Source organism: Ischnura elegans, chromosome X, assembly GCF_921293095.1.
Source record: "Ischnura elegans chromosome X, ioIscEleg1.1, whole genome shotgun sequence".
NCBI classification, from domain to species: Eukaryota; Metazoa; Arthropoda; class Insecta; order Odonata; family Coenagrionidae; genus Ischnura; species Ischnura elegans.
The window spans coordinates 24,452,468-24,466,904 of NC_060259.1; the positions used below are offsets into that span (position 1 = coordinate 24,452,468).

At 36.3% G+C, this 14,437-nt stretch overlaps 1 protein-coding gene across 1 annotated transcript in view; it reads right to left on the bottom strand.

Moving 5' to 3' along the window:
* LOC124171387 (early endosome antigen 1-like) overlaps positions 1-14,437 on the bottom strand; it is a 33,263-nt gene that overhangs the window by 1,710 nt on the left and 17,116 nt on the right. The window contains exons 12-16 of the mRNA XM_046550557.1: positions 9,719-10,081; positions 8,369-8,569; positions 6,667-6,852; positions 4,343-4,526; positions 2,733-2,899 (exon numbers count right to left, since the gene is read on the bottom strand). Coding sequence (XP_046406513.1) covers positions 2,733-2,899; positions 4,343-4,526; positions 6,667-6,852; positions 8,369-8,569; positions 9,719-10,081 — 1,101 coding nt within the window. The remainder of the gene's footprint in view (positions 1-2,732; positions 2,900-4,342; positions 4,527-6,666; positions 6,853-8,368; positions 8,570-9,718; positions 10,082-14,437) is intronic.

A 14,437-nucleotide genomic window follows, 5' to 3' on the forward strand; every position in this document is an offset into this window, starting at 1 on the left:
CAAAAATGACAATTGATTGCTTATAGTTTACAACTAGAGATGGGTTGAGTAGCTGATTTCTCAAACTCCAATATCAATTTCGAATATTAAATCATTGCTCGAATATTCAAATGCCTCGAATTTCAAATACCTCGAGTACTAGAATTGTGCAAAGTATGCGTATGTTTCTTATTCTATTTCCCTTGATGAATGTATAAATAAAAAGATACATATACAGTGGAACCTCAATCTATTGCTTTTCAAGGGGATGGACGAAAAAAACGATGAATGCGGGAATGTTTGACTAGGTTGCCTATGCAACTCAGGATTTGGCAAGTAATTGTGATTTCCTTTAAAGGATTCAAACAGGAATTTAGCTGATTAATGGAATATTTTAATTTTATGGAAACAATTTGGGCATATAGGGGAGAGTGGGGCAAAACCGACCTGCTAAGCTTTTTCACGAGAAATTTGGCTTTCTGCTACAAATATTTACACAAAATTAGCGTAATTGCAATATTTACTATTTAAAGAAATAAAATACTGATGCATTATTCTTTACTGATACGGGTTAAATTTATATGAACAAGACAACTAGCCCAAGTCCACCTATCCTCTGATCAAGAACCACACAACCTTGTCTAAGCCGCAATGCAAAAAATTCACATCTGTTGAATGCAATTCAGCTTGAATTTCAAAAGACACAATGTTTTAAAACATTTTCTTCAAAAAATTTGAATATTTCAATGATTCAAATACAAGTGCGCTTACTAATCGAACATTGCAGAAAGATTTTTTCAAAACTGGATAATGTTAACAAATGCTACCAGACCACTAAAGTTTCAAATGTTTCATAAATATCAGGTGGATATCAAGATCAAATTCCATTGGAGACCAAGCTATTGTAACTACGGCCATTACCATAGTGCCTAAAAAACAAGGACTAAAGCTAAATGAAAAACTTTGTAAATTTCACACATGATTAAATAGACAACCAGTTCCGTTGCTGAGTGACATTGCTAGCTTCAAATACAAGATACAGGGAAAGTATGAGCTGAGAGATACACGGGGAGCATGAACATACTCTCCCTGTATCCTGTATTTGAACTTGATGATGTCCTACAGCGAAGAAACTGGTTGTCACTAAAATCATGCGTGAAATTTACAAAGTTTTTTATTTAACATGAAGCAATTTCACCAAGTTGTGGAATTTTTTTGTGTATCCCCCCAGAAATTCCTCCGAACTTATCCGCAGAATTTCTCTCACTAAGGACTTTTCGCGCTAAGGTTTTTCGCGCAAAGGATTTTCGTGCAAAGTCACTTCGACTCAAAGGCTCGGAACTCTTGTCTCCGAACTCTGTCCTACGAATGCTGTGCTACGACGCTGTGCTACGACGCTAGCCCTCCGACGCAAGCCCTCCGCGCAAGCCCTCCGACACCAGCCCACCTGGAGATCAAGACTTATATAGGTAGTACAGCAGAGGAATACCCACTCCTTGGCAATCAAGGGGAAGTGGGTGCTGAGGCATAAGAATGCAGTTTGGAGTGAGAAGTACTCCACTTGTCCTATCACAATTCTCTCTCCCTCCAACACCTCATCCCACTTTCTCTCTCCCCTCCATGAATTCGAATGACTTGCCTCTACCAGCAATCACCCCACTTGGTTATGTCTCCAACCCAGAAGATAGAGGAGAGAATATCCGGAGTACGCGGTTCTCCCCCAACCCCGGCTTGGATGACAGACGTTTTGCAGTGGTGCCAGTCAACAGGGGCGGCTACCGGCAGATTTACAAGGCAGAATTGCAGCTAACTGCACATCGCCCTATTACCCCTCCACTCCTTTGCAAATTCCCTCCCCTCCACCCTGACACTTTCGGAGCTCGCAGGTCTCTCGTGCTCGGGCGTTTGCGGTGGACAGATGGCTTGGCTGAGATGGGTGATTTCTGCAAACTTATACAGATTGTACTTAGTTTTGGTAATGTTTCCTAAGGGATCATTAGTAATCATCGTTGTTTTCTGTCATAATTCTGATTTTGAATATTTCTACTTCTAATAGATATTGATTGAAAATAATTCATAAATTTGTGACAATTGTTTCTTGAGTGCTGATTTCTTGTTTGTGGAGTCTTTCCCAGAACCAGCTTGTGACAGACGATTGGAGTTCCCTGTGTCTGGGGCTTACGTTCACAATCTCGAAGATTTAACAACGTAATGCTACAAAGTCATGCCTCAAACCATCAATTTCAATGACTTTAGCATTTGGCTATGCATGAACAAAATTTGCAGCTCATTTAATGATATCTATGGATTTATTATTCATGTGATTTAACAAAATTTTACCAGCATAGGCAACCCACACACCATCTAAGAATTCCGAAACAAATTTCTGGCAACATGCCCACATATATATCTGATCTGAAATGATTACACTTGAGTGAACTGTTTTCACTTCAATTCACCTATAATTCAGTGTGCTAGCAGCAACCTTGTAAATGCCTAAATATTTGTCGCCACTTAGGCAAAATAACATAGAAGAACTTCATTTTGGGACCTCTCCAAAGTATATGTTCAGGTGCAAAATACAAACTATTTGAATCATGTAGACACAGATCGAATCACATTATCACATAGGAGATACAACGATAAATGATTAAAATTTGTAGTACACCGATGGAAATTGTTATATATTGGAAAATGTAATAATTTTTTCATAAGTAACATCAAGAAAATGCAAAAAATCAGAGGTTTCTGACCTGATACGTTTGATTCTCTCTTCCAATTTCATGGAGAGCTGCTTGGCTATCCTCCAGTCTTCTTCTCAGATCATTGTTTGTGCTATGGAGGTTTTCAGTTTCCTTAGTGCTCTGAATATACCTCTCAAGTAAAGCTTGCCTCTCAGTCTCCCATTCCAATTGCATGGCTTCATAGAAGGAAAAACATTTTTTATTAACCTCAAAATAAATTGTAAACCAAATTTGTGGTTAATTTCTGCTCATTACGACATATTCACATGGATATTCTTCATTATGAATGAGTTTTATCCCACATAGCACAAAATACCTTCTAGATATCTAGAGCATGTCTACAATGTCTTGGATATCTTAAGTATCTACCAGATGTCTAGAAAACGTCTTCAATGTCTTGGATATTTTCAACATCAACTAAAATGTCTAGAATATGTCTTTTTTGAGAGGAGACTCTTATTGTTTATGTCCCGTGAAATAAGTCAAAAAACACCCGAATCTAGAAAAAAAGTGTACTTAGCCTTGCTCTGCTTTTTGGTGGATGGATAGATAAAGTCATTGTACGAACGTGCACTAAAAAGCCAAGGCAACTCTTCTGGCAAATACTTATAAAAGTGATTTAGAGTAATGATTGCTTGTTTTTTAAATATCTACTAGATGTCCAAAATATGTCTATTCTATTTAAGTATGGCTACCGCTTAGCTTTCAAAAATACTGGAATATTAGATGCTGAAAGTAATTTAACAACAATATTATTTAAAGAAATGAAAAATATTTCAAAAAACAAAAATATTTATGATAAAAGAGCAGACATTGACAATTTAAGCAAAATTTATTATTATTTAATTTATGAAAATTGATAGGTGAATTAATGAAAATAGATATGAACTGCCTCAGCTTAGTTGCCATCAATAAACAAACCCAATTCAATGGAATAAAAGGGGCCTTGTCAAAATTCTAGTCTCTACTTTTTATAATTAATTTACAACTAATTTCTTTTCTATCATAACAAATACTGCCATAACATTTAACATACCACAGTTATTTATTCATATTCATTCAAAGCCCTGATAAGGGTGTTTAAATACGTTGGCAAAAAATTGCATTAACAATTCTTCAAGACCTATACTGCAAGACACTGAATCAACATGCACTGATAATGATGCAGACTCCTTTGAAAAAACTAAAAGGAAATTGCAAGCCGCTTTAGAAACTTCAAATCTGAAATGGGAGGAGGAAGTTCCAAGCGAAAGCCAGAGAAGTTCCAATATTCAGGAAGAATCCCCAGAAGACACCCTCCCATCACTTCCTGCTCCACCAGCAGACAGTCAGTTGAAGAATAAACTCTTGTTACACCAAAACATATTAGTGTATTCAAGACATTTATCCTGATTTTTCCCACTGGATCCAATTTGAATATGAATGTCTTAAAAATACCTTCTCAAGGTATCTTGCAGATATCAGAAGAGCGGACATTCAGATATCTACAACATGTCCAGAAGATATCACAAGATATTTTATAGATATTAGCTGAAGACGTTCTAGATATTTTGTACACATGTAGTAGATACTTTGTGCTATGTGGGAATGGATAGCAGTAATTCATATGAGCTACATACCTGAAATGTTTTCCCGAAGCTTGTCTATAGTTTGTTCTTTTACCTTCTTCTCTTCTTCTGCTGTATTAATTTCTATCTTTAGCTCACTGATATTATTATTCAACCATCTCAAATCCTCCTCATACCTTGACTTGGACTGAGAAAATTCTTTTTCAAGAGCTGCCTTCGCCAACATTTCTTCTTCCTGTTAACAATGCACCAACATGATTACACTAAAATAATTAATGGCCAGACTTACAGAAAACAATGTAAGTATGTAGCACAAAAATCAAAGCATTAACATTAAGAATGGGTTGGTACCAATTCCAGCTTTGATTCATGTATTAGTAGATAGTCCACAGTTTTGGTTCTTAATCCATTCTATCAATTTTATAGCTTAGTGTGATACATGATTTTTGTTAGATTATTACAAAAACTACCCAAAATTACACACCGAGTTATCCCACAAACAAATGGATCCATTAAGTCACCCTATTTAAAGTATGCAATGTACACAGTGCTAAAGAAAAGTTTTTGAACTGGGCTATGCACAAATTATTTTGGGGCCAATTATTTTTGGCTTCAGTTCCCATAGCAGTTCCAAGCTGGAGAGCCAGTGGAAACGAGAACCAAAGAACAAAACCGAGAGATTAAGGTACCCTTCTAAAAATGCAACCAAATTCACAAGTTGCCACTCTTGTCTGCATACCACTGCTGAATTTGATAAAATAAAAATACCTGGGAGTTACATACAATAATCACTCAATACATTGTTCTAAGAATTGCACGCTCAAACTGGCACACCCTTTGACTTAAAACAGCAATGTAAATAAAGAACTATGTATTCCATGGAAAGATGACACAATATGCATTTCATACATATTATCATGGAAATCAAGGGATTCAAGTTTAATAACACACCCAGAAAATTATTAAGGGCATAATTGGCAAAAAAACCATGGCCAGTATTGAAAAAAAAAGATATTTCACTAATTACATTATCAGCCATTGCAAAATCAATAAGCTCATATAAGAATGGCAACTACAATTATCAATACAAAAAAAAACACAAAAAAAGGCTAAAACTATCTCACCGTTGCAACTTAAACTGTACAATGAGTCAGCATACCTCCGAATCAGAAAATCAGATTATGGCAAGAATCAAGTAAGAACCGGCAATACTCTCGAACAAGTAAACATCAGAGGTTAATAGGGAAAAGTTTCATCAAGCATGATAGCCAAGTCATTCCACACCAACTAAAACCATGGAAGAGTATGCCTTCTCAAATTACAAGTACCAATCACAGCAGAACCACGTCATTACAAGTACAGCCTAATCTGAAGCCTATTTAAAGCAGGCACCTGCCACAATGAGAGATTCAATATTCCGAAAACATTAACCACTAGTGCTCAGTCACTGTAATTGCTAGCGAGAGAAGTTGCAAATTTTCAATCTTCTTTTGTTCTTCAGGCAGTCAAGAGTGGTCAAGAATACACTAGCATCAGTGAGTAGTGAACGTTTCAAGGAAGGAAACAATTGGTTAAAGTATAGAAACATATCGAAAACTTCAGGTGCTATAAAGGCTGGCTGCGCCAATTAAAAGCGCAAAAGGGCATTTTGCTTCACAAAATTTCTGGTGAATCCTGCAATATGAAACCCAAAGCATACACCAATTTCCCTGACTTCCAGTACCAATTTTTATTTCCCCGAATGGTGTGAAACCTGTGAAATAAAGGCATCCCTGTGGTAAACAGCCAGTGCTGGATTTGCCAGAATATAAAGTTCTTGTAACAAGATAGAATAAAAATACGCCTGGCATATTTGACCAAACACATAAATAAAAACTTTGATTTTAAACAAAGCCAAGATAATAAAAGGTCACCCTCAGAAAAATCCTGAAATGTAACTAAAATGTAATTTTTATAGTTAATTTACAAAACTATTTACGTATTCTTTAAAGATAAAAAAAATAATTCACAGATTGTCATAGTTGATATTTTTCCCTGAAAATAATTTCTTCTGAGAATACAGAAGAATCTCCTTAATATGAACAACCTTAGAATGAAGTTCTCGTTTATACAAAGCAAATCATTGGTCGTGAGGAAAAGACTAAACCAATCGATAGTAAAAGAAAAATTATTACAAAATTTTCGTTATCACAGAATAATTCTGTTTAAATCAACCTTTCCAATATATGGATGAGACCGATTACCACCAAATTCCCTTTCGTAATGTACTTCACTGGACAAAATGACAATATTTTGTGGCAGCTAATCCATGTACATATCAAGAAAAACCCTGAAATTAGAATGCATTGAGAATAACACCATCAAAATTTTTTTACCAGATTCTTTGTCACTTCTTCCCGGAGCTTCTCTTCCTTTGATAACTTAATTTTTAGCTGGTTCATCTCTTCACATCCTTTTTCCATGTCAGCTTTGTGCTTCATCTCCAACTCCTCTAACTTCTCCTTGATTTCAGCATTCTGTTCAACTAACAGCTTTTTCTCTCCTTCATAGGTCTCTATGCACTACAAAAAAGAGATAGTTGTACCTGACTTTTTCCAGCCTGGATTACTAAAAATAGCTCTATAACACATGCATATTACTTTATTTTTTATTAACTCCGAAAAGCTTCTTGATACATTGAAATAACCTAGATAGGCAATTATGGAACATACACCCTACAGCTACTTTTACTCAAGTTATGCATTTAAAAGTTTAATTCTCTAATTCACCACTTAAGTGTATAAGTGTTTAAAAAATGTTAAACGCATCTTCCACATTTTGTTCATTGAGCATATGCCGAACGAAAATGTTTATCTGTTGTTCTATACATATATTTCTGAATAGAGAGAAGAAAATACACCCATATTGAGCACACACTATGCTATCACTAATTTGACAGCATTAAAATGTCCGTATTTCTCATGGCTTTCTTGCATCAACCCTTTCTCTGCGGCACACACAACGGAAACCTACCCGTCACATGTGGAGAAAGCACTAAGTGCATGGCAGGTAGGAAGAAAAAGTACGTTCACAGCAGCCTGCCGTGCGAACGAATCTGGTACATTCACAGCAGTGAAAGGGTTAAAAGCTCAATATATGAGTAATGAATAAAAAAGCTCTCATTTTTTTTATAATTATCCTCAGTTCTAACACTATCAATCACTTATTCTACAATCAATACAAATATCAACATAGATGTTATGTTATAATCATGGCTTTATAGATCATAAACCATAATTTCATTTTACGATTCCAATTGCCGAATTCTACAAATTCAATTGAATGTGAGTTTACAGCAATTTTCTGACATAACTTTATCTCAGTAACAACAGATTTAACTCAAATATTTTCATTGTTGGAGAAGGAACTTACGATACAGATTAATAAAAAAGAAATGACAATTAGCAAATATAAACCCACCTGCAAGCTTTAGTTTTAAAACTTGGATTAACACCAAAAATTTACGAAATACATTGTAGGCAGATATCCTTAACTGACAGAAACAAGGGCAGCAACATAGATGTGAGCTTTGCATTTGTGATATCATCTGGATGAAAATGAAGGACTATTGGCTACACATGACGTAAATTGAATCATATTTCCAATTGAAATTTAAACATCTTAAGAAGGCTTCGTAAAAGCGAGAATGACAGATCCACTATGACATAATTTATATCCTGTCTGCAATGCACAGCTAGTTTAAAGTCACCTATACTTTAATACAGTCAGGTAGTCATGCAGGGAAAATCCGGATAAAGTAAACACTAAGATGAGGAAATTCATTATCCAATTCCAGCTGTCCATTTTATTACTTCAGCCCTCATCATTTTTAAAACATTGAATAAAACTGAAAAACAAATTTTAAGATAAAGAAACTGAAGGACCAAAACCAATGAGAATGACACAAAACACTGAAAGATACACTTACTCAAATACCCTTGAGGAAAACTTTGTGAAAATTTTAGTTAACATTTGGTATTGCACTAAAATATCAAAAAATTATACAATGATACTCACAAATGAAAAGAGTCATCTTACCATTTCTTTATCACTTATTTCTGCTTGCAACTTCTCCTCCAATTCCTTATTTTTTGTCTCCAAATCTGCTCTTAGTTTTTCACAAGCTAGCAAATCAGCAGTCAAACATCTCACTTTGTCCTCACATTCCTGTAAATCTTCCTTCAATTTGGAATTGGACAGTCTTAATTCCTCTAACGTAGACTCTAATTGGCAGCATTTCTGAAACCAATACACAGAACACTAATGACTCTCACGGAAAACAGTGGCACCCCTAGGACAAACTTCGTTGTCGTTCACAACATAAACAAGCCAGTAAACACATTGTACTCTTTAGATGATCCACATCAACAGCTATGGTTATTAAGAACATTGCATCTACCTATCCCAGGAACAGGCAACGATAAGGGTAATCCCATGGCCATCTTTAAAGATGGCCATTGTCACTGTCAGAAATTGAGGGGGTAACCCACATGAGAACTTTAAAAGATAGATTGAAAATAACTGAAGAAGTAGAAAATCATCTGAGTGAGAAGAGTGAGGGTATTGCAGATTGCCTCTGATTGTCCGCTAGCACATAAAGGTAGGGATGGGGTAAAGCGAGCTACCAGGTGAAAACAAGAAGTTGGATGAAGCCGCGGATCAGAAGATGGAGTGCCACTGCCGATTATCGCAAAATTGTTCCCCATTTACACATTTGCCTCATTTATATTAAAAATATCTGTATTAGAAAGGAACATTTCAGATAGTAGGCTATTTTTGGCCCATGAGATCCATCTCACAACCAATCACTGCACTGGAGAAAACAGTTGTATAAGGTATAACATGCACATGCAAATCCATCATAGTGTAAATGTGGACACAGAGTGCAAATATTTTTTTATCAAGGTGTTTTTTTAGGATATTTGAAAGAGACCAGTATAATCAACAATATGCCCAAACTGTTTGCATAAAATTCAAATATTCTTGTAAACGACTGAATACCTGTATGAACCCTTTAAATAATATCACAATTATTCGCCAAAATAATGCATTTCCTGCTGCATAGGCAACTAGTCAAACATCCCCACATGGATCGTTTTCCTTCATTCATTATTTTTTTCCTTCATCCACTTGAAAAACAATAGATCGAAGTTCCACTGTAAATATTTCTGGATGTTATCCGTGAAAATATTTTTATATAGAATTTTTAAGTAATGCCCTCTAAAATATTTTATGAATTACATAGTCGATAAAAAAATTTCAAATTTGGCAAAAATGCCCAGTTTGCAGGAAGAAGGCATGATTCTGAGAGTTGGACTGCAAAGTGTAAAGGAAGCTTAAAGACAAAGTAATGACACTAAACACTCATATAGCTGTCAAAACACATACCTGCTTCTCCACTGTAAGGGTAGAATTTAGTTCATCAACTTCCATAGACTTGATGGAATTGAGATCCTGCAAGTCACTGTTCTTCTTCTGCTCAGTATCCAACTTCTTCTCTAGATCTTCAATGGCAGTATCTTTATCTTTCACCACACCATATACTCTTTTTAATTCCTCTTTCATAACAACTAATTCTTTGGAATCCCTCTCAAGATTTTCTTGCAAGGCAGCTATTATATTCATCTTTTCTCTACAAGCCTGATTTACATGTTTGAATTCTTTCAAGAATTTTAATACATCTATTTTACAAAGTTCATGATCTTTCTTCAACATAATGAAAACATTTTTCACAGCAGCAATCTCCTTCGCCTGTAGAAAGAAAATATTATTATTAGCTACTGACACGAGAAGAAAAGTATCAAAAAATTAAGGATGGGAAAATGTACCGACAGAACAGTCAAACATTTGGCTGTGACAAGAGAGATTCTTTCCAAGGAAAATACAAAGGACAGATGATTGGATGTCAACAGAAAGAAGTATAGTGAATACCCATTTGACTGCAAATGAACAAAATAAGAACTTCCAACTCACTGCAGAGAGAAGAAGTTCAAGACAGAAAAGGCAAATGCGGCATTGCTACTTTCACCTTGGAAATGTGAAAGTACAGGGAAATTTGCATTAAGCAACCACCAGCAGTTATCCTTAAAAAGGTCCAAATAAAGGGTGGTAATTCTACAAAGGCATAGATAGAGTTGAGCACTCCGAAATCTGGCATCATCCAGACTCAAGCAATGCCTTTTGGGATTATGCCAGATTTTGGGTTCGGTATCAGTAACCAGTATAATGAGTAGGTCTGCAATGTTTTTGCGAGGCAATTTGATTTGATATGACAATGGCTTAAACTATGACACTAATGCAGAGTCCACTCAAATCAGAAAATGAATCTCCATAAAATTTACCCAATATTTGGATACTTTACTAACATTTAGTAGTCATTCAAACTTAACTTCTACTTCTTAACACATGGAGCCCAATTTAAAGCTGTTAATAGCTTTGATATTTCATAGGAAAAAATTCCCCTAGACCAGAAATTGAAATACAGACTTTTGAGATCATTGGATGGACGACTTCATTCAAAGTTCGGGGAACACCAACCCTTTCTAAAGTAGTATTCCTATCTACACGTTGGGAATCGTACTGCTTAACCCTTTCGAGGCGGCGGAGTTTTTGTTTTAGCATGACTGCTGTACCCAAGAGACTTCTTTCTCGTGGTATGGAGCATTTTTGGAGGACATTCTTTACGAAGGGTCTCGTGGAAGCTTTTTCGACCCCTCCCCGCTGGGACTCCGCATTATCTCGGACTCCGAGAGGAGTTGTGCTCCCTCCTTTCCCGGTTTACGATCATACCTACGGCATTGGTTTGCAGTCAACATATGTATTGCTTATATGTATTTAGCACATGGATAATTGTCGCTTGCACGTAAATTGAACTCTTTCAATTGAATTCCTCATTTTTTTCTGAGCATTGTCAAATTTTAAACGAAGTACTAAGGTCAATATTAATGCATTTAATGCAGCAACAATTTCCATGTTGATGTTTATACAGAACTCGAGTTATAAGTTAATATTTATCGTAGAATTTCATTTAAAAATTGTAAATACAGCTCAAAAGACAAAGAATTCAATTCTTAGTTTATATTTCTTGAGAAAATAACAAATATTTATTTTGAAAACTGACTGGATAAACAATTGCAAGACCGCGGTCCCTTACCGCTAAGAGGGGTAATAAAAGACAAGGGGTCAGGGTACCTGCTCCCGGATTCCAAGGGTAAAGCCTAAACCCCGCAGTGTTGGGTCCCGAAACAAAGATGTCGTACATCCGTGACCGTCATAAAAGGGGGAGAGCTAGAAAACATATATACAGTAGACTCCCGATTATCCGGCTGCGGTTTATCCGGGTTGCGGATTATCCGTGCATGATTTTCACTCTCGCTCAATTTTTTCCGCGATCTTTGTTTTTAAAAATCCTACGCAAAATCACCAGAATTACTGCATCAATGCTAGGACATACGGGGCTTATCATTTCCGTTAGAATCCCCTTCATAAAACGGAAGCGATCGCGCTCTAGTTGCATTCACGGGAGCACCGTGTTCCTGTTTTCCAAGCCTCGCAGTGCGCGACCTCGCTCCTTGATCATGGATACAAGTCCCGCAGCAGTTTCAACCCGGGCAACTTGTGCGAGACGCGAGTACGTGGCGTAGTGCCTGACAGTGTAGTTTGCGACGTGAAGCAGTGGTTTTGAAGCATTCGTGCAAACCTTTTTCCTGTATCCGTTATCACACAGCCACGGATGCGTGGTTTTCGAAACCAGGCCATACACAAAGCATTAATAATACGAGTACATCCACGCTATCGTCGCTAAAAAAAGATCGCGAACTGGCAAAGAAAGCTCTCAAGGAGTCCTGGAAGCACTCTAAAGCAACACAATAACTGCATAAATAATAATATATTGTTTGTTTTAAGTAAATTATGAACATTAAAAGACATTTAACTGAAAGTTTGGATTATCCGTGTTTTCCGATTATTCGTGCCATCTCTCCCCATCATTACCCCGGATAATCGGGAGTGTACTGTATAAGGCTTTCGTTCTCTTGGTCAGGAAAATCTCAAATGGAAATATATGGCTTTCGTCTCCCGGGTCAGGAAACGTCCACACGTATGTTTGCGTCTTTAGTAGGGGAAAGGTTAAATACCAAAAAGCCACTACGACGATAAAAAATGTCTCCTCCAGCTTAGGTTTGCTGTGATTGAAATGAAATCGAAAGCGGAGAAAAAAATGAAGAAATCAAGGACAAAAAAAATTGACTTGACCATATGTGAATTCAGACACCTCCGCATTGAGAGTCATCAACACTGACCATTGTACCAACACTACTCTTAGATTATGCGCTGTAATTCTACAAAATTATACGGCAAGTTGAAAGCACCGCATGAAAATTAATTAACTGCTGCCAAACTAAGGCCCATTCAACCACTACCAGTTCAGTGATTTGTTTGCCACTCCAAATGCCATAAAAATAAGACATTGAAAAAGGCGGAGCAAGGTACCTGGTCTCTCCTTGTTAGTTAAAAATAGGACTACATTGTGAGTAGGTTAAGTGGTGGAAAAATTAACTCACTGGGGTATCTGTGAACACAGCCAACATATTAGCTATTGCAACTGCGTAAGAGCACAATCATTCTAGTGGTGTAATGGGTAAAGTATCACGCTAAGATCCAGAGATTCCACGGAATCTCAGCGACAGATTATTTGATGCTATATGGAAATTTTTCTCATTGTGCGTGGAGCATTGGGCAGTTGGCTGAGTAAAGAATTTTGACTACCTTATCCACATTGTCCAGCCCCACATGAGTGCCCCAATACCATTAACCACATGTGCGATGTACCATGGCCTCTGCTTCCTCCCCATTACAAGAGAAAACTCCTTTCAGATTGTTTAAGCAGAGTGAAAAAAATGTTTACACCACTTTGAAACTTCAGAGCAATCAGTTTTCTGTTTTCAATTCAGTTTTGTAATGCTCAACTCAGTATTCTATTTCTTGGTATAGTTCTCTGTTGATTACATAGGATTCACTTAATGTACTGGTTTTGTAAGAAAACATAAAGCTCTAATGATTTAGAGTCAGGAAAATTTGGGGGAAATAGTCACTCATCAAATTGTAAGAATAACATCTCTTCATTAATAGGTAAAGGAAATGAGTTACTAATTTTTTATTCACAACATTTTGGTTGGTAAGTAAGTATTAGGAACTTAATATGAAACAAAATCTATATCAGATAAGTAGGTTTGATATACTGGTATGCAAAACAACATAATTGTGTTATAACAGCATATTGACATGAAATTCCCACACATAAAATAAGTTGTATGTTAAAAATCATCACAATCTGAAACTAGGGACTAAATGAATAGCCAAAAATGCAAACAGTAGAATATTTCTTAGACTTCAAAATAACATGAGTTCCTTGATAATAATGGAATATTTTTAATTTATCTATCATTAATGCAGATTTTAACAGAAAAGTTGAGCATAAAGCTAAAATTCTGTTCTCTCAAACATTTACTGAATGTTTTGGATGAAATGCATACACAGACGCCCAAAACTTCAAGATTGAAAACTCGAGAGTTAGGGCAGATCGATACTCTGCCTTCCCTCAGCACTGTCGAATTAGCCCTTGAAATGAGGTAGAAAACATTGGCACAGATGTTCCAACAATAGCTAACTCCATCCTATGTGAGACGTGGGTGAAGCATACTTCAGAGAATATGAGGAAGGATTCAGAATTGGATCTTTTAAGCTTTCTCATACTGCTAGAGATATTGTAAATTTCCCTCGTAAAAGTGGTACAGAGTTTTTAAAATTCCTGAATGTGTGAGAACATTACAAGGACAAAATTTCAGAAGATCCTTCAGAAAAGCCTTCAAACAGTTCCTGAGCTGGCCACATTCTGATACCAATGAGCTTTGTATTAATGTTTTCCAACAACTGTACGTCAATACTGGGCTCTAATGCCATTAGCACACTTGTTTACTGCCTTGTATCTTAGCAATAGGTGTGTAGTACCAACAGTTCACCATAGCAAAATAAAATAAAACATTTTAAATTGAACTATCACATCATATTTATCATATCGGAAGCAGTATGTTTCAGTTGGTGAAGCAA